The following is a 20,587-nucleotide window of genomic DNA, read 5'->3' as shown; positions in this document are numbered from 1 at the left end:
TTTTCTCTGCAGATCCTCTCAAGCTCTGGCAGGTTAGATGGGGAGCATTGCTGCACAGCAATTTTCAGGTCTTTCCAGAGATGTTTGATTAGGTTCAAGTCCGGGCTCTGGCTGGACAACTCAAGGACATTCAGAGACTTGTCCCGAAGCCACTCTTGTGTTGTCTTGGCTGTGTGCTTAGGGTCATTGTCCTGTTCTAAAAACCTGTTTTTGTCCTGTTAGAATGGGGTGAAGGTTCACCTTCCGAGGTCCGAACCCATCTGGAGCAGGTTTTCATCAAGGATCTCTATGTACTTTGCTCTGTTCATGTTATCCTTAATCCTGACTAATCTCCCAGTCCCTGCTTTTGAAAAACATCATCACATTCAGGCCAAAGAGTTCAATCTTGGTTTCATCAGACCAGATAATCTTGTTTCTCATGGTCTGAGTCATTCAGGTGCCTTTTGGCAAACTAAGTGGGCTGTCATGTGCCTTTTACTGAGGAGTGGCTTCCCTCTGACCACTCTACCATAAAGGCCTGATTGGTGGAGTGCTGCAGAGATGGTTGTCCTTCAGGAAGGTACTCCCATCTCCGCAGAGGAACTCTGAAGCTCTGGCAGAGTGATCATCGGGTTCTTGGTCACCTCCCTGACCAAGGCCCTTCTCCCCTGATTGCTCAGTTTGGCCGGGCAACCAGCTCTCGGAAGACTCTTGGTGGTTCCAAACTTGTTCCATTTTTAAGAATTATGGAGGCCACTGTATTATTCAAATCAAATGTTATTTGTCACATGCGCCGAATACAACCGCTGAAGACCTTACAGTGAAATGGTTACTTGCAAGCCCTTAACACTTATTTCTATTAAAATGGCATGGTTAGTTAAGTAAAAAATGGATCAATAAAAGTATCAAATAATTAGAGCAGCAGTAAAATAACAATAGCGAGGCTATATACAGGGGGTACCAGTGCGGGGGGCACTGGTTTGTCAAGGTAATTGAGTTAATATGTACATGTAGGTTGAGTTAAAGTGATTATGCATATTTAATAAACAAGAGTAGCAGTAGCTTAACTTCTTACTTCTACCCCCTCCCTTTTCGAACATTCTGTTAAAAAGCGCAACTTTTCAGCGTCCTGCTACTCATGCCAGGAATATAGTATATGCATATGATTAGTATGTGTGGATAGAAAACACTGAAGTTTCTAAAACTGGTTAAATCACAGCTGTGACTATAACAGATCGTGTGTTTCATTGAAAAACGCAAGAAAAACTGCTCTCTGAAAGCTAAAAATAATTTCCATAAGTCACTTTCATGGGTTGTTAAAAGGGCACAAAATTTAATATCGACCTGCATGCAATTCATACAGATTCCACACGATGTCGCCATTGTCGTCATTTTCAATGGAGTTTTTTGTTGGAAAATCCAACTAACTGGATTCCGTTTCTTCCGGTCTCCACCAGGATGTTTTCAATGTGCACATTGGCAGCCATTGATTTGCAGACGAGGAGCTATTGAATATACATCGCCCTGTAATCATTTTGATAGATTATAAACGTTTACTAATACCTAAAGTTGGATTACAAAAGTATTTCGAAGTGTTTTGTGAAAGTTTATCGTCGACTTTTTTAATTTTAAAAAATGACGCAGCGTTTAAAAACGATGTTTTTTTCTGAATGACACAGCTTCCATAGAAAGCTATTTTGGGTATATATGGACCGATTTTAAACGAAAAAAAGACCCAATGGTGATGTTTATTGGGCATATAGGAGTGCCAAGAAAGAAGCTTGTCAAAGGTAATGAATGTTTAAATTTTATTTCTGCGTTTTGTGTAGCGCCGGCTAAGCTATATCTTTGTTTACATCGCATTCAGGCATTTTGGGGTGTTGCATGCTATCAGATAATAGCTTCTCATGCTTTCGCCGAAAAGCATTTTAAAAATCTGACTTGTTGGCTAGGTTCACAACGAGTGTAGCTTTAATTCAATACCCTGCTTGTGAATTTTGATGCACGTTTGAACGAGTACATTTAGCATTTAGCGTAGCGCATTTGCATTTCCAGGTGTCTACTTGAGACATCTGCGTCTCAAGTAGAAGAAAGAAGTTTTAAGAGAGTGCAGGGGGGGCAATGCAAATAGTCTGGGTAGCCATTTGATTAGCTGTTCATGAGTCTTATGGCTTGGGGTAGAAGTTGTTAAGAAGCCCTTTGGACCTAGACTTGGTGCTCTGGTACCGCCTGCCGTGCGGTAGCAGAGAGAACAGTCTATGACTAGGGTGGCTGATGTCTTTGACAATGTTTAGGGCCTTCCTCTCACACCACCTGGTATAGAGGTCCTGGATGGCAGGAAGCTTGGCCCCAGTGATGTCCTGGGCCGTCTGCACTACCCTCTGTAGTGCCTTGCGGTCAGAGGCCAAGCAGTTGCCATACCAGGCAGTGATGCAACCAGTCAGGATTATCTCAATGGTGCAGCTGTAGAACCTTTTGAGGACCCATGCCAAGTCTTTTCAGTCTCCTGAGAAGGAAGAGGTTTTGTCATGCCCTCTTCACGACTGTCTTGGTGTGATTGGACCATGATAGTTTGTTGATGTGGACACCAAGGAACTTGAAACTCTCAACCTGCTCCACTACAGCCCTGTTAATGAGCATGGGGGCGTGCTCGGTTTTCCTTTTCCTGTAGTCCACATGCATCTCTTTTGTCTTGATCACGTTGAGGGAGAGGTTGTTGTCCTGGCATCACACGGCCAGATCTCTGACCTTCCTAAAAGCTGTCTCATCATTGTCGGTGATCAAGCCTACCACTGTTGTGTCATCTGCAAACATGATGATGGTGTTGGAGTTGTGCATGGCCATGCAGTCATGGGTGAACAGGGAGTAGAGGAGGTGACTGAGCACACAACTCTGAGGGGCCCCTGTGTTAAGGATCTGCGTGGAGGATGTGTTACCTACTCTTACCACCTGGGGGCGGCCCATCAGGATCCAGTTGCAGAGGGAGGTGTTTAGTCCCAGTGTCCTTAGCTTAGTGATGAGCTTTGAGGGCACAATGGTGTTGAACGCTGCTGTTCATTGACTACAGCTCAGGTGGGAAAGGGCAGTGAGGAGTGCAATAGAGATTGCATCATCTGTTGGGGCGGTATGCAAATTGGAGTGGGTCTAGGGTTTCTCGGATAATGGTGTAAAAATCACATTTATTTATAAAGCCCTTCTTACATCAGCTGAAATCTCAAAGTGCTGTACAGAAACCAAGCCTAAAACTCCAAACAGCAAGCAATGCAGGTGTAGAAGCATGGTGGCTAGGAAAAACTCCTTAGAAAGGCCAGAAACCTAGAGAGGAACCAGGCTATAACGGAACATGGCCAAGATGATCAAATGTACATAGATGACCAGCAGGGTCAAATAATAATGATCACAGTGGTTGTCGAGGGTGCAACAGATCAGCATCGAGGGTGCAAAATGTCAGTTGGCTTTTCATAGCTGATCATTCAGAGTATCTCTAGTCCTCCTGCTGTCTCTAAAGAGTTGAAAACAGCAGGTCTGGTACAGGTAGCATGTTCTGTGAACAGGTCAGGGTTCCATAGCCGCAGGCAGAACAGTTGAAACTGAAGCAGCAACACTGCCAGGTGGACTGGGGACAGCAAGGAGTCATCAGGCCAGGTTGTCCTGAGGCATGGTCCTAGGGCTCAGGTCCTCCGAGAGAGAGAAAGAATTAGAGAGCATACTTAAATTCTCACAGGACACCGGATAAGACCTGAGAAATAATCCAGATATAACAGACTGACCCTAGCCCCCCGACACAAACTACTGCAGCATAAATACTGGAGGCTGAGACAGGAGGGGTCGGGAGACACTGGCCCCGTTCGACGATTCCCCCGGACAGGGCCAAACAGGCAGGATATAACCCCACCAACTTTGCCAAAGCACAGCCCCCACACCACTAGGGTGATATCTTCAACCACCAACTAACCATCCTGAGACAAGGCCGAGTATAGCCCACAAAGATCTCCGCAACGGCACAACCCAAGGGGGGCGCCAACCCAGACAGGAAGATCACTTGAGTGACTCAACCCACTCAACGGCATGGAAGAGCACCAGTAAGCCAGTGACTCAGCCCCTGTAATAGAGTTAGAGGCAGAGAATCCCAGTGGAGAGCGGAGAATCGGCCAGGCAGACACACCAAGGGCGGTTCATTGCTCCAGTGCTTTTCCGTTCACCTTCACACTCCTGGGCCAGACTACACTCAATCATAGGACCTACTGAAGAGATGAGTCTTCAATAAAGACTTAAAGGTTGAGACCGAGTCTGCGTCTCTCACATGGGTAGGCAGACCATGCCATAGAAATGGAGCTCTTTTGGAACCAGGCTATAACGGAACATGGCCAAGATTATCAAATGTACATAGATGACCAGCAGGGTCAAATAATAATGATCACAGTGGTTGTCGAGGGTGCAACAGATCAGCATCGAGGGTGCAAAATGTCAGTTGGCTTTTCATAGCCGATCATTCAGAGTATCTCTAGCCCTCCTGCTGTCTCTAGAGAGTTGAAAACAGCAGGGCCCGACGTCCACAGGTGGGGGTTGTGCTTACAGCCCAACACCGTGCAGGACGTTTGGCATTTGCCAGAGAACACCAAGATTGGCAAATTCGCCACTGGTGCCCTGTGCTCTTCACAGATGAAAGCAGGTTCACACTGAGCACGTGACAGACGCCGTGGAGAACGTTCTGCTGCCTGCAACATCCTCCAGCATGACCGGTTTGGCGGTGGGTCAGTCATGGTGTGGGATGGCATTTCTTTGGGGGGCCGCACAGCCCTCCATGTGCTCGCCAGAGGTAGCCTGACTGCCATTAGGTACCGAGATGAGATCCTCAGACCCCTTATGAGACCATATGCTGGTGCGGTTGGCCCTGGGTTCCTCCTAATGCAAGACAATGCTAGACCTCATGTGGCTGGAGTGTGTTAGCAGTTCCTGCAAGAGGAAGACATTGATGTTATGGACTGGCCCGCCCGTTCCCCAGACCTGAATCCAATTGAGCACATCTGGGACATCATGTCTCGCTCCATCCACCAACGCCACTGCACCACAGACTGTCCAGGAGTTGGCGGATGCTTTAGTCCAGGTCTGTGAGGAGATCCCTCAGGAGACCATCCCCCACCTCATCAGGAGCATGCCCAGGCATTGTAGGAAGGTCATGCAGACAGGTGGATGTGTGGCCACACACACTACCGAGCCTCATTTTGACTTGTTTTAAGGACATTACATCAAAGTTGGATCAGCCTGTAGTGTGGTTTTCCACTTTAATTTAGAGTGTGACTCCAAATCCAGACCTCCATGGTTTGATACATTTGATTTCCATTGATAATTTGTGTGATTTTGTTGTCCTCACATTCAACTATGCAAAGAAAAAAGTATTTAATAAGAATATTTAATTCATTCAGATCTAGGATGTGTTATTTTAATGTTCCCTTTATTTTTTTGAGCAGTGTATATGGCATGACCAAATAGGAAAGATGGGTAGGAGCATGCCCATGTAATGCTTTGTAGGTTAGCAGTAAAATCTTGAAATCAGCCCTTGCCTTAACAGGAAGCCAGTTTAGAGAGGCTAGCACTGGAATAATATGATCACATTTTTTGGTTCTAGTCAAGATTCTAGCAGCCGTGTTTAACACTAACTTGTGTTTATTTAGTGCTTAATCCGGGTAGCCGGAAAGTAGAGCATTGCAGTAGTCCAACCTAGAAGTGACAATCTGCATTTTTGGACAAAGTTTCTGATTTTTGCAATGTTACGTAGATGGAAAAAAGCTGTTCTTGCAACAGTCTTGATATGTTTGTCAAAAGAGTTTAGGGTCCAGAGTAACGCCGAGGTCCTTCAGTTTTATTTGAGACGACTGTACAACCATCAAGATGAATTGGTGTTGATATGAGCCATGACCAGCCTGTCAAGGCACTTCACGTCTACAGATGTGAGTGCTACGGATCGGTAGTTTAGGCAGATTAACTTCGTGTTCATGGGCACAGGGACTATGGTGGTCTGCTTCAAACATGTTGGTATTAGACTGTCAGCGACAGGTTGAAAATGTCAATGAAGACATTGGCCAGTTGGTCCGCGAATGCTCCAAGTACACATCCTGGTAATCCATCTGGCCCTGCAGCTTGGTGAATGTTGATCAGTTTTAAAGGTCTTACTCACATAGTCGTCCGGAACAGCTCATGCTCTCATGCATGTTTCAGTGTTACTTTCCTCGAAGCGAGCATTTAGGTAATTTAGCTCGTCTGGTAAGCTTGTGTCACTGGGCAGCTCGCGGCTGTGTTTCCATTTGTAGTCTGTAATAGTTTGCAAGCCCTGCCGACGAGCGTCGGAGCCGGTGTAGTACGATTCAATCTTAGTCATGTATTGACGCTTTGCCTGTTTGATGGTTCGTAGGAGGTCATAGCGGGATTTCTTATAAACTTCCCAGATTAGAGTCCTGCTCCTTGAAAGTGGCAGCTCTACCGTTTAGCTCAGTGCGGGTGTTGCCTGTAAATCCATGGCTTCTTGTTGGGTTATGTACGTACGGTCACTGTGGGGACGACGTCATCGATGCACTTATTGATGAAGCCAATGACTGATGTGGTGTACTCCTCAATGCCATCGAAAAAATCCCGGAACAGATTCCAGTCTGTGCTAGCAAAACAGACCTGTAGCTTAGCATCTGCTTCATCTGACCACTTTCTTATTGACTGAGTCACAGTGCTTCCTGCTTTAGATTTTTGCTTGTAAGCCGGAATCAGGAGCATAGAATTATGGTCAGATTTGCCAAATGGAGGGCGAGGGAGAGCTTTGTGTGTGGAGTAAAGGTGGTCTACAGTTTTCTTTTTCCTCTGGTTGCACATTTAACATGCTGGGAGAAATTAGGTAAAACAGATTTGAGTTTGCCTGCATGAAAATTCCCCAGCCACTAGGACTTACGCCTCTGAGTGTTTTCCTGTTTGCTTATGGTGGTGTACAGCTCATTTAGTGCGGTCCTAGTCCCAGCATCGGTTTGTTGTGGTAAATGGACAGCTACAAAGAATATAGATTAAAAACTCTTGGTAAATAGTGTGGTCTACAGCTCATCATAAGATACTCTACTTTGCGCGATCAAAACCTTGAGACTTCCTTAGAATTCGTCTACCAGCTGTTCACAAATCCACACAGACGGCCGGCCACCCCTTGTTTTTCCAGGGGCAGCTGTTCTATCCTGCTGAAAAAGCGTAAAACCCGGCAGCTGTATGTTATTAATGTCGTTGTTCAGCTACGAGTCGGTGAAACAGTTAATATCCCGTTGGTAGGATATACGTGATCGTAGTTTGTCTATTTTATTATCCAATGATTGTATGTTGGCTAATAGGAATGGAGGTAAAGGCAGATTACCCAGTCGCCGTCGGATCATTACAAGGCACCCAGACCTGCTTCCCCGATATATCTTTCTCCTGCGAATGACGGGGATAAGGGCCTTGTCTGGCGTCTGAAGTAAATCCTTCACGTTCAACTGGTTAGCCCCTGTAGGGTATGTGGGACGCTAGCATCCCACCTGGCCAACTTCCAGTGAGATTGCAGAGCGCCAAATTCAAATGCAGAAATACTCATTATAAAAAATCTGAAAAGATACAACTATTTTACATTAACTTCTTTTGAATCCAACCACGGTGTCAGATTTCAAAAATGCTTTACGGCGAAAGCATACCTTACAATTATTTGAGAACATAGCCCAGAAGACAACCATTACAAACAGTAACCAGCCAAGTAGAAAAGTTACAGAAGTCAGAAATAGAGAAAATTAAATCACTTACCTTTGAGCTTCATATGGTTGCACTCAGGAGACATTCATTTATTCAATAAATGTTCCTTTTGTTTGATAAAGTCTCTGTTTTGTTCTCGTTTTCTAAAGTAATCCACAGGCTCAAACGCAGTCACAACAGGAAGACGACAAATCCAAATTGTATCCGTAAAGTTCATAGAAACATGTCAAACGATGTTTATATTCAATCCTCAGGTTGTTTTTAGCCTAAATAATCGATAATATTTCAATCGGACAATAACGTCGTCAATATAAAAGGTAAACAAGAAAGGCACTCTCTCGGTCGCGTGCATGAAAAAGTTCTGACACGGCAGGGTGCACGCATTCAGACTGCTCTTACTCGCTCATTTTTCAGAATTCAAGCCTGAAACAATTTTTAAAGACTATTGACATCTAGTGGAAAGCATAGGAACTGCAATTTGAGTCCCAAGTCAATGGATACTGTAATGTCATTGAATAGAAAACTTCAATAACAAAAAATCCTACTTCCTGAATGGATTTTTCTCAGGTTTTCGCCTGCCAAATCAGTTCTGTTATACTCACAGACATTATTTTAACAGTTTTGGAAACGTTAGTGTTTTCTATCCAAATCTACTAATTATATGCATATCCTATCTTCTGGGCCTGAGTAGAAGGCAGTTTAATTTGGGCATGCTTTTCATCCAAAAATCCAAATGCTGCCCCCTACCCTAGAGAAGGGTAACTAACTTCTTATCCGGTGAAATTGCAGAGCGCGAAATTCAAACTCCAGAATTATAAATATTTAACCTTCATAAAATCACAATTATAATACATTACAATACGCGGTGTCAGATTTCAAAAAAGGCTTTACGGCAAAAGCACACCATGAGATTATTTGAGGACAGCGGTCCCCGCATACAAAAGCATGAAAAACATATATTTCAACCAGGCAGGTGCGCCACGAAAGTCAGAAATAGCAATATAATAAATGCCTTACCTTTGATCTTCTTCTGTTGGCACTCCAAAAGGTCCCAGATACATCACAAATGGTCCTTTTGTTCGATAATGTCCTTCTTTATATCAATAAAAACTCAGTTTAGCTGGTGCGCTTCAGTCAATAATCCACTCAGTTTGCCTCCTTCAAAATGCATACAAAATGAATCCCAAACGTTACTAATAAACTTTTCCAAACAAGTCAAACAACGTTTATAATCAAATATTAGGTACCCTAATACATACATAAACAACATTTAAGACAGAGAATGGTTATAGTCTTTACTGGAGAAAAATACCAAAGAATGCCACGCGTTTGGAAACACTACTGCCAAAATGGGAGCCACCTAGAAAAACTACAATTTCTGGCTCATTTTTCCAAAACCCAGCATTAAACTCTTTCTAAAGACTGCAGTTCCTAGGGCTTCCACTAGATGTCAACAATCTGGGAGGATTTTGCCTTGTAATAAAAGTGACCGCCATTGAAAACAGTGGTAGGCTGAACATTTATTTGGGGGATGGTTTGTCCTCGGGGTTTCACCTGACATATCAGTTCTGTTATACTCACAGACATCATTTTAACCGTTTTAGGTACTTTAGAGTGTTTTCTATCCAATTATATGCATAACCTAGCTTCTGGGCTTGAGTAACAGGCAGTTTACTTTGGACACGCGTTTCATCCGGACGTGAAAATACTGCCCCCTACCCAAGAGAGGTTAAAGAGAAACTCTTCTTCCAGTATGGGTTGAGTAATCGCTGTCCTGTTATCTGGGAACTCTTTTTGTTCATTAGAGATAGTGGCAGAAACATTTTGTACAAAATAAGTTACAAATAACGCAAAAGAAACCACACAGTAGTACAATTTGGTTAGGGGACCGTAAAACGTCAGCCACCTTTTCCAGCGCCATTCTTCAATTATTTTCTTGGGGCCCTTCAATGCTGTGCCTCGATACAATCCTGTCTTGGAGCCCTATGGACAATTCCTTTGACCTCATGGCTTGGTTTTGCTCTGACATGCACTGTCAACTGTAGGACCTAATATTGACAGGTGTGTGCCTTACCAAATCATGTCCAATTAATAGAATTTACTACAGGTGCACTCCAAGTTGTAGAAACATCTCAAGGATATTCAATGGAAACAGGATGCACCTGAGCTCAATTTTGAGTCTCATAGGAAAGGGTCTGAATAGTTCTGTAAATAGTGTATTTCTGTTTTTATTTTTTTATACATTTAAAAAATGACAACCTGTTTTTGTTTTGTCATTATGGGGTATTGTGTGTAGATTTAAGGGGGGGGTGATTTAATCCATGATTAGAATAAGGCTGTAACGTAACAATGTGGAAACTGAGAAGAGGTCTGAATACTTTCCGAATGCAACTGTAGCTTTTGGGTTGTTTCTGGACATTGCCATCTTACTACTGCTCTTAGCTGGTAGATATCTCTAGTAAAGACTATGACGGTGTAGCCTAATAACCCTTTCTCTACCGTGCCAACCAAGATTGTACTTTGCTGGCTTAGATATTTTCTTTTCACATTGTCCTTTCCAGCACAGTTCCAACAACTATGGTGGATGCATAATCAGGCTGGCAAAGTACAGCTTGGGTACAGGGCTCCACAAATGCTTCCAAATTGACTACCCTACCTCCAACAAGGAAAATGTCTGCAAACTGTGGAAAAATAAACAGTGCCTATACTGAGCCAGAGGAGTTTGTGAATTTGAAATCCTTTTGTATTTCGACTCATGAACCTCTGCAAGCTCTGTTCCAATGACATTGGCCCATTCAGAAATGGTTAAATGTAATGACGTCCTGACTTGGTGTTACTTTCTATCAACATAAAGTTTGAAGACCAATTTTGATGACCTTTTCTGTTTCATTTTCTAGCTTCATGGGTAAATGTAGCCTTACCCACATCAACCTGGACCCCATACACACATGCTAAAGCAGGTGGTGAGTATTTGGTCCAATTGTTTTGCATGCAGAGACAAACGTGACAAGAAATGTAGCCTAACGAATGTAGACATTTGCCTTAATCTTGATATGGTGTACTCTCCTTGTACAGCTAACATTTGATCACCAATACCCACTTCTACCAAGGTATTTTAATGAACTGTATGTGGTATCAGTGTGTGCAATATTCCATATCTTTCATGTATATGTATTCTCTTTCAGGATTGGGTTTTGGAAAACAGTGTTCCCAGGTCACCTGTGGAGGTCGAGCATGGCTCAAGGATTTAACACTTGTTTTCGGAACCTTCCGCCATTGTCGTCGGATTCAAGGACTTTGAATGTGCCTTTGGAATCTGAAGATAGTTTGGCGCACCACCTTGAAAGTCTCATTGAACATAATGACCTTTCCAACACCGTGGTTTCACCGGAAAACATTTCCTCAGACTTGAACTTGAGTTCAAACTTTTTCTCAAATTCCAATACTAGTTCTGATTTTGTACAACAGAAATACTATGATGACGTCGTTTGGCAAGATGAGGGTCAACCAGTACATCATGAAGGTCAGTTTAATCACACAAGCAACAGCCTCTTTGCCTCAGCTAGAGCAGCCAGTTCAAGTAATTGCCTCTCAACTTCAGGTGCAAACCTAAACCCCCATGATCTTAAACAAGAATGTGACTTATTGAACCCTTCGATTCCAGAGGACTACTCAGATGTTAGTAGCTGCTCAGAGTCCAATGTTGACAGGAAAGGGCCTTCTTGTGAAATGTTAAAACATGGTTCAAATGATTCTCCACTGGTTGCAGATGACAAGAAGGAAAATGAATGTGCATGGAAGAGCCCAAAGACCACCACAGGTTCCCCAGAAAGCATGTCTACAACAGAGAGTGAGGTAGAGGAGGATCAAGATGAACCACCAGAGAAGGAAAAGAAGACATTCATGATGCAAGAGAATAAATACTCGGAGACCTCCGGTGCTCCAGAAAGCCTATCTGTTTCAGAGGACGAGGGAGAAAAGGATAATCTGGATGGAGAAGCACATGAGAAAGATGAGACTTGCATGGAGCAAGATGATCAACACACAGACTCTCCCTCAGGTGGCGAAAAAAGTTTGACTGCCTCAGTGAATGAGAGAAAAGAGGAACTGGATGATGAAGCACAGAATGCGGAAGAGGAATGCATGGAGGAAGAGGATCGGTACTCAAATGTCAGTAGCCTAGAGGGCCAAAATGAAGGAACCATTGTAAGCGAGAGCTTTAAAGAGGAAGAGCATTCATTATCCCAAGGAACTATGGACTCGCAGGGTATCGATGCATCCAATGCTCAAGAATCTGCTCACAAGCTGAATGATAATACCTGTGCCTTTGACTATCAGGATTCAGTAAAGGATAATGACTCTTTAAAGGTTGCTGGTCAAGAAAATGGCAAAAGTTCCTCTGTCATTTGTGGATTAGGCCTAGGGGGTAGCAATCAAACGTTTGAGTCTTGTTTGGAATTCCCTGAAAATCAATCGCTGAAAACTAGATTTCAGGAGATCGTTGGTAGTGGCACTCAAAGTACAAACTCAACCTATGAGGAAAGTGCAAGTGATTCCATTCGTGGAAGTGGAGGGAAAGAGGATCACAGTAGCTTTGATTTTTTGGAGCGTTGTTTAGGTCTGAACAACTTTGGAATTGAACAGAAGTCCTGTATTGAAAATGAGTGGCTAAGACCTATCGATGAGTCAAATGTATCATCTTGTTTGGAAGAGGACCAGGCATCCCAACAGAACCTAATGCGCCATATCAAGCCACCAGACCTTGTGAGAGCTGGTCTTGAAAACACACGAAAGACATTTCATAAAGTATACACAGCAGATGATGAGCAAGAACCCCCAGTGCTAAGTGAATGCTACGGTGAACCATTGTCAAGAGAAGATTGTATGAGTGACACCGAGGGTAATCAGGAAAGGGGGGAGACCGGGTCTATTGATTCAACTGAGTTGAACCAGGAGGGAGGAGATTCAACTATTGATAACATTGAAGACGAGAGGGATTTTGAGGACCAAGCAGCTCAGTTGAAATCCTCACTGCATATGAGGAAATGCATGCACCCTATTGTACTGCTCAGGAAGTCTGAACTAAAAAATGACACAGGTGGGGCTTATCAGTGTGCAGCATGCCAACAGGCTACACAAAGTATAGACCATCTAATTGAGCACCACCATTGTAACCACTCTGAGAACAAATTAAATTTCTGTCAGACCTGTGGTACTTACATGACATGTGATTCACTAGCCAAGAAACATCAGTGTGGTATTATTGATGAAAATGCACAACTCTCTTCTAATATGAAACCCCAGAAGAGAAAATCAACCGGGCATGCTTTTCACAAATGTAGATACTGCACACATACATTTTACAGACTCTGTGATTACAACAAGCATGTGCAGAGGCACTCGGGTAGAACTGAACATAAGTGTCATAGGTGTGGCTGTAACTTTTCACAACGTCGTAGTCTGAACAGACATTTACGTGAAAAGAAATGCCAGCGTCGAAGTTCACAAGTTCCTGTTAAACAGATTCAAACAACCCCACGTATCAGCATTTACCTCCCACCAAACAGCCCCTATGCCAATCTTCCAGATTGTTTTGTGAAACTAGTGGACATTTGCAAGGAGCATGTTTGTCGTCTTTGTGGGAAAAGCTTTGCAAGCAGTGCAAAACTCTACAAGCATGGATACAATGTACACCATACAAAAACCAGGTCATATAAGGTTCGGCCTAAGTGTCAGAACACATACAGGTCATATAAGTGTCAGAAATGCCTGATGACATTCAATTATTCAAGCAATTTTAGCAGGCACAAGAAAAGATGCAAAGGAGCTGAGATGAATGAGAAATTCAAGTGCCCTCTTTGCCCACGCCTTTTCAAATATTCCTACAACCGGTCCCGCCATTTGCGTGAGCAGTGCATTAAAGACTTTACACAGGGAATCTCAGGGAAAGTTGACATGAAATTCCGATGCCCCTTCTGCACCACCACCTTTACTAATGCTTCTAACCGACATAGACACATAAGACTGGTGTGCCTCAAGGAATATATACACAATGAGACTTCAAGGACCAAAGCTGAACGCCAGGAAAACATGGCCCAGAAAGAAACACAAAAGCCGCCACTGAAAACAGCACTGAATCAAAATGAGCCGGGTCTCAAATGCAACTACTGTCCGGCCATTTTTGCTCATTCTTCTGGGAAGTACAGACACATGAGGAAACATAAGTTGTTTGAAAACACTGGAAAAAAGATCAAGTTCAGGTATTCAAACATAATTCCAATTTCTAACAAGTCCAAGGCTAGTATTGTGGAGCCCAAAGACGGTCCACTCTCCAGTGAAGCCAGCAGCCAGCCCTTTTCCTGTCTCTTCTGTGGAAAATGGTTCAACACTTCATATTCCCTAAAGAAACACATCTGTAGTATGCACATGGGTGACAAACCATATCGCTGCCTGGAATGTGGAAAACGTTTTGGGAAAGAAATCCATCTTGTTGCTCACAAAAAAGTGCACCAGCGAAGGATACAGTGTACTGTTTGCAAGAAGATACTTCCTACCATTGGGGACTTGATTCAACACAGGCAATCTCACATCAAAAAGGGCATGCTTCAGTGCCCAGACTGCCCATCGCAGTTCCAGTACCCAGTGTATCTTCTTCGACATATGGCATCACATCACAAACTTCAGCAAGAGCAGCCACTCAAAGAGAAAAAACAGAGGCACCCCTCAAAACTTGAGCCGCTTGGGTCCTTGCCACCAGTCAAAGAGCAGGAAGAGGGAGAAAAGTTGGGGTGCCCCATATGCCCAGAGGTCTTTCACAGTGGCACAGAACTGAGTAGTCACTGCCTAAACCATGTATCGGAGTCCTCTTCAAGTCAGTGTCCGTTTTGTAAACGCCTCTTCTCTTCCCGCACATCTTTGGTGCGTCATATACGCATTCATACAGGGGAGAAACCATTTTCTTGTCAGAGTTGTGGAGAATCTTTTCGTCGAAAAGAATATCTCCAGTTGCACCAAGAAAAGTGTCCAGGTCCACAAAGCAAACAAGAACTGCCCACTATCAAAGAAAGTGAAAATGTCTCATCAAAATCTTTGGTGACAAGAATAAGGAAAGTATACAAATGTTCATACTGTCCTCGGGAATTTGAAAAATTGCCCCGTTTATTACTGCACCACAATGGCCACATGCAAAATACAGTAACCCCCTGTCCAAAATGTGGTAAATGTTACAGACAAAGGCGCAAGTTACATGAAAGACTTTGCAATGGCTCAAACATAAAATCTATAGAGCCAGTGAGCACTGTCTGGCATCCTTGTAGGAATTGTGGGAGGAAGTTTTCAAGAGATTATAATCGAGATGTCCATGAGAGGATTTGCAACTCTGTAAAGCCCTTGCAAAAAAACACCAGCAATTCTGGGAACTCAAACATCCATCCTTGCAGGAATTGTGGCAAGTACTTTACAAGGAGTGATAATCGGAATTTCCATGAGAAGACTTGCAACTCTGCCAAGCCCTTGCAAAAAAACACCATAGAAATTAGGACCAGTAGCAGGGACAAGTTGCAGCACAAATGCCCCCACTGTCCAAGCAAGTTCAAGTACAGAAGTTTTCTCCTGAGACATATTGGGTCACACACTGGAGAAAAATCATATCCATGCATGCACTGTGGTCACAGCTATGGAATCCAATCACGATGCTTACAGCATGAAGCTTTCTGTGATGGTGTTAATAGACAAAAGCCACCAAGCGCCAGCCTTGGTGAATATAAGTGCAATATCTGCACAAAAATCTTCATGAAATCCCGAAACTTAAGGCGGCACATCCTAACGCACACAGAGGTAAAGCCATATCGCTGTAAGGCCTGTGACAGCTGTTTCTCCAGACATGATCATCTAAAACTGCACCAGAGTCGCTGCAAAGGGAAAAGACAACGTTTAGAAGTTCGCATTGCCAAAATTAGTCTGGCAGATGTTGGAAGGGGCTGGCAAAATAACCTGAACATTACCGATTCAGGAAAGCAACAAGGGTTTGACTGCAGCATATGTTCAAAGATCTTCCCCTCTCACAGCATTATGGCCCGACATATTGCCATGTCACATGCTATAAGAACCGTCAGTTCATTTACTCATGAAAAATCCCTTAAGAGACATATAAACATTGGTGCATGTCAAAGATTTTACGCAAAAACAAAGCTTTCAGAAAAGCTAAATGTTACAAGCCCACCATCTAGAGAGACAAACCGACTTCTACAGAGGATCCAGCTGCAATATAAAGACAAACGCAAATTCAAATGTACCTTTTGCCCTCGCCTTTTCAAAAGTGGTGAGCAATTGAGGGTGCACACCCGCTTGCATACAGGGGAGAAACCTTTTGGATGTTCTAATTGTGGTGAAAGATTTATCCGTAGGGACTACCTGCAGCGCCATTTGAACAGGTGCAAAGGGGAACCTCTTGACAGAGTGCTTTGTGACAGATGTGGCGATGTATTTTCGCAAGACGAACTCGAGAACCATCAACTGACATGTGTTGTCAAGTGTAAATCACCTGCCCGTAGTCGAACTGAGTCCACTACTCGCAGTCCCCCAAAAGGGTTCTCCTGTGCTAATTGCAGTGCCCGCTTCCTGCTGTTCTCACAGCTCCAGCAACACTTTCTCAACACGCATAGAGACACTCCAACAAATCAGGCTTCACCTCTACAGGAGCAGTTGTCTAGCATGGTGAACATAAAAGAGGAGCCTATGGATGAAGGATATGGTGACACTTGGCAGAATAGTGATAACAATCTCATGTTTGATCAAGACAGTGATCCAAACGATATGAACAAACCCATTAAATGTCCACAGTGCAACTTGCACTTTGGAAATAAGGGTGGATTTTCCAGACACATGCGTACACATTTAGGAGAGTACCCATTCAACTGCAAGAAATGCAATAAAGGCTTTTGGAACAACAACTTATGTCGGAAACATGTAAGGAAATGTAGACTTGTAAAGGTCACAAAGGAAGAAGTTAACACGGACTCTGTAATTACTTCAGAGCTGGATCCTACTCTTAAAGAGACTGTTCTAGTCTTCAACCAAGGTTACAAAACAACAGGCACTGGGGTTTTGCAGACTAATTTCTCCTGCAAAGATGACTTGAAGGATTTAACACTGCAGAATTCCTCTGGAAATCAAGGCAAAGGACAGTCTTCCCATGATAGAAGACATAGTGGTCAACAAGTCCCAGGCAACAAGTACCAGTGCTCAGAGTGCGATAGAAGTTTCACAGATGGGCTTCTGCTCATCAGCCATTTAGAGGACCATGGGCGTGAGGAGCTAGAAAGAAAAAAGAAATTTTGCCAGCCTTGTGGTAAGACGTTTGCTAATCCTTCAGACCTAGCAAGGCATATGAGAGGCCACTGGAATGAGAAGATATTTTCTTGCCCACAATGTCCACAGACTTTTCCCTGTCCTTCTGACCTTGACATCCATAGAACTTGTCATGACTCAAATAGACCATTTGTCTGCAAAGAGTGTCAACAAAGGTTTTGGACTAGTCAATCTTTAGAAAACCATCAAAGCCAAGCTCATTCAAAAGAACTAATTCATACATGCCATGTCTGTAACAAGAACTATTCAATCAGAAGTTCACTTGTTAAACATATTAGGATGAAGCATCAAACCCAGAAGAACATGGATGTTGTTTTCTACGTGAAGGAAAAGGAGACTGCAGTGCAAGAGAAATTTGACATGGACGTTGATGTGGATGGAGGAAGTAATGCAAGTAATGATGAAGATGAAAATGATGCTAATGAGGACAATGACTCTGACTCTGCAGACTACTTCCCCTGCCATGTCTGTGGGAAAACGTTCACCACATCAGAAAGCCTTGAGGATCACCAACGCTGTCACCTCGGTGAAAAACCTCATGAGTGTGCAGAATGTGGCAAATGTTTTTTCCAGGCAGGGCAACTGCAACAGCACCTTCGGAGCCACAAGTCTGAGTATCAGTGTCAAATATGTGGCAGAGGCTTTGTTTCACTCTTTGCCTTACGCAAACACAAGCATACTCATGGAAAGAGCCGTCAACACCGTTGCTCCAAGTGCCCGCTCAGCTTCACAGGGCCCTCGCAGCTGGCAGAGCACATGGGCACCCACCGCGATGACAATTTCCCTTGTGATATATGTGATAGCACATTCTCCTGCAAGATGAGTCGAGCAGAGCACCGGAAAATCCACACTGAGACAGAGGATATTCCACCAGAGAGGACTGCATCCCCCTCTCCTACTGCCTCTTCCTCTACAATGAAACACCTTCAATATCGTTGTGGGGTTTGTAATGAACGTTTCAAAGAACCAGAACAACTGTCTGAGCATGGGTGCATGGCTGCCAGAGAACGACCTTATTCATGCCATGAATGTAATAAGCATTTCTTGCAAGCGTCTCACTTAAATAAGCATGAGCTCAGTCACTACCAAATACCACAATCATACGTGTATCGGTGCAATCAGTGCCACATGAGTTTCAACTACCGTCACAATTTTGTCAGTCATTTAAATAAACACGGTGACGATGAGGCTGCAGCAGACGCTCTGAAAGGAGGCTCAGTGACAAATGCTTGGGAAACTGTTTCAGAGAAGAGAACAATTTACAAATGCCCAATTTGCCCTCACAGGTTTGCTCATGCCATAGAATTGGCAAGTCACCTTTCAATACACTCAGAGAACACGTTTGCTTGCAGTGTTTGCAAGTTGACATTTCCCAACAAAAGCAAGCTTGCTGAACATGAGCGGAGCCATCTGACTGCTGCAACACAATACGAGTGCACTGAGTGTGGTCAGAGCTTCTTGGGCAGTGATTTCCCCCAGCACCACTGTGCACGTCGGCAACATGCTGTTATAGACCATGAACACCCACATCTGTCTAATAGACAGTCAATGGAGGAGGAGCTGGATGTTGGGGAGGACTTCTTTAATTGTACTGTCTGCTTAATGCGATTCTCTTCTCGCGGTAGTCTCCAGCAGCATCTAAACAAAGAGCATCACAATGAACGGCCATTCAAGTGCCAGTCTTGTGGAAAGACCTTTGCTCTGAAGAGATATCTCAGAGACCATGAGCGAAGACAACATAAGTTTGGCACTGAACGAGCCGACCCGACATACAAAGCCACAGACAGTGAGAGCCAGTACAAGTGCTCAGTTTGCCCCAAAACATTAACCTCGGCACACGACCTGTCATTGCATATGAAAGTGCACACCGAACAGGAATCTGGAGGAGACCACCGTTGTGACATGTGCTACAAATCATTCAGTCGACTGTCTCTTCTCAGGCAGCATCAAGAAAGTCATGTTGGGCAAGTTGTATATGAATGCACAGAGTGTGACAAAGCGTTTGCTTTCCCACATCTTCTAGAGGAACATCAAATGTCTCATGCTGCTGGACCATAAGTATTTTCTCACCATCAAAAACCTCCCACTTAACTAAATGTAAAAAGACAAGCTTGACAATGGACATAGAAAAGACCTCCTGCCTCACTGATTGTGTTCAATTATCCAATGAACTCAGTAATGTCATAGAATTTCTTTTTTTTTCTGGTGCTGTTTGCAGTCAACAAGCAATTTTGTGTTCACACTTCCATCTTAATTGTTTAAAGTTTTTGATTGGCTCACAAGATGCTTAACTGTGTTTTTACCCCATGTCTTCTCAAATGTTTGGCCTACAACCTGGTTCGTGAAAAGGTTTAGATTATATTTACAGATTTCCTCCTATTTTAACATTTTATATCTGGTCAGAACTGCAGTTCATTGATACTATTACCTTTCCATAGAGCACTAATTTGTAATAACCTCCATGTTCAATTGTATATAGTTGTTTAAATGTCTTATGTGCCCTGAATGCAATTATAAAAGTTTCAGTTCACATTACACAAAATGAAATGTAAGCTTTTTACAATGGAATAAATTCCTGACTCTGAAGAAGTGAAATGGGCTGTCATTGACAGTTTTAGGAATCCATATTGACCAGTTTCTCTTTTTTTTTTCTGCTTGCTAATCCATTACTCTGCCTAACCTTCTAAACATATTATCACTTAGACTTTAATAATGACGTGGGGTACTTTTAGCCATGTATGATCCATGTAGCTCTTCTAAACATTTGAAACCTTTCCAAATCTAAAACCACAGCATTGTATATTATGTAAATATTACATGATCGTAAACCATTTAAGTATTTGACATGAAATTGACCATTGTTGTAAGCTATTAATTTTCCCTGTGTTAAACATTCTATCATTCATTCAAATGCCTTATATGTGTTTTGGATGTAGTAGTTCAAGGGCAACATTTGTTGACATTTTTTCCTTATTGGGTGTTACTTTTGTATGGATGGTGTTTCAATCAAAAGACATTAATAAACAAAATAAACCAGTCAACTGGTCATCTGTTGTTGGATTCTTATTGATAACTTTATTTTTAACAGTGTATGATTTGTCTTTTTGATTATAAAGTAAGAGGATCTTGAAACTAGTTGTCACAAGAAAAATGTTTGCTCATGCATTGGTTATATATATATATATATATATATATTTTAGGTTGACTTAATTAGATTTTACCGTTGGGATGGTGTTCTTCGGCTTGCAAGCCTCCCCTTTTTCTTCCAAATGTAACGATGGTCATTATGGCCAAACAGTTCTATTTTTGTTTCATCAGACCAGAGGACATTTCTACAAAAAGTACGATCTTCGTCCCCATGTGCAGTTGCAAACCGTAGTCTGGCTTTTTTATGGAGGTTTTGGAGCAGTGGCTTCCTTGCTGAATGGCCTTTCAGGTTATGTTGATATAGGACTATTTTTACTGTGAATATAGATACTTTTGTACCTGT

At 43.0% G+C, this 20,587-nt stretch overlaps 1 protein-coding gene across 2 annotated transcripts in view; it reads left to right on the top strand.

The window, feature by feature from the left end:
- The window catches only part of LOC110538037, a 42,685-nt gene extending 22,542 nt beyond the window's left edge, over positions 1 to 20,143 (top strand). The window contains exons 2-4 of one of the 2 annotated variants that reach the window (XM_021624604.2): positions 10,626 to 10,691; positions 10,914 to 11,251; positions 11,498 to 20,143. In XM_021624604.2, the coding sequence (XP_021480279.2) occupies positions 10,963 to 11,251; positions 11,498 to 19,155 (7,947 nt within the window). In that variant the 5' untranslated portion in view covers positions 10,626 to 10,691; positions 10,914 to 10,962 and the 3' untranslated portion in view covers positions 19,156 to 20,143. Of the gene's footprint in view, positions 1 to 10,625; positions 10,692 to 10,913 lie in introns of both variants that reach the window. The other variant, XM_021624595.2, reaches the window with a different exon arrangement.
- Positions 20,144 to 20,587: the final 444 nt, after the last annotated feature.

The sequence above is a fragment of the Oncorhynchus mykiss genome, chromosome 2 (assembly GCF_013265735.2).
Source record: "Oncorhynchus mykiss isolate Arlee chromosome 2, USDA_OmykA_1.1, whole genome shotgun sequence".
NCBI classification, from domain to species: domain Eukaryota; kingdom Metazoa; phylum Chordata; class Actinopteri; order Salmoniformes; family Salmonidae; genus Oncorhynchus; species Oncorhynchus mykiss.
Note: the sequence above shows the minus strand (reverse complement) of the source record. Positions and strands in the feature narration are given on the sequence as shown.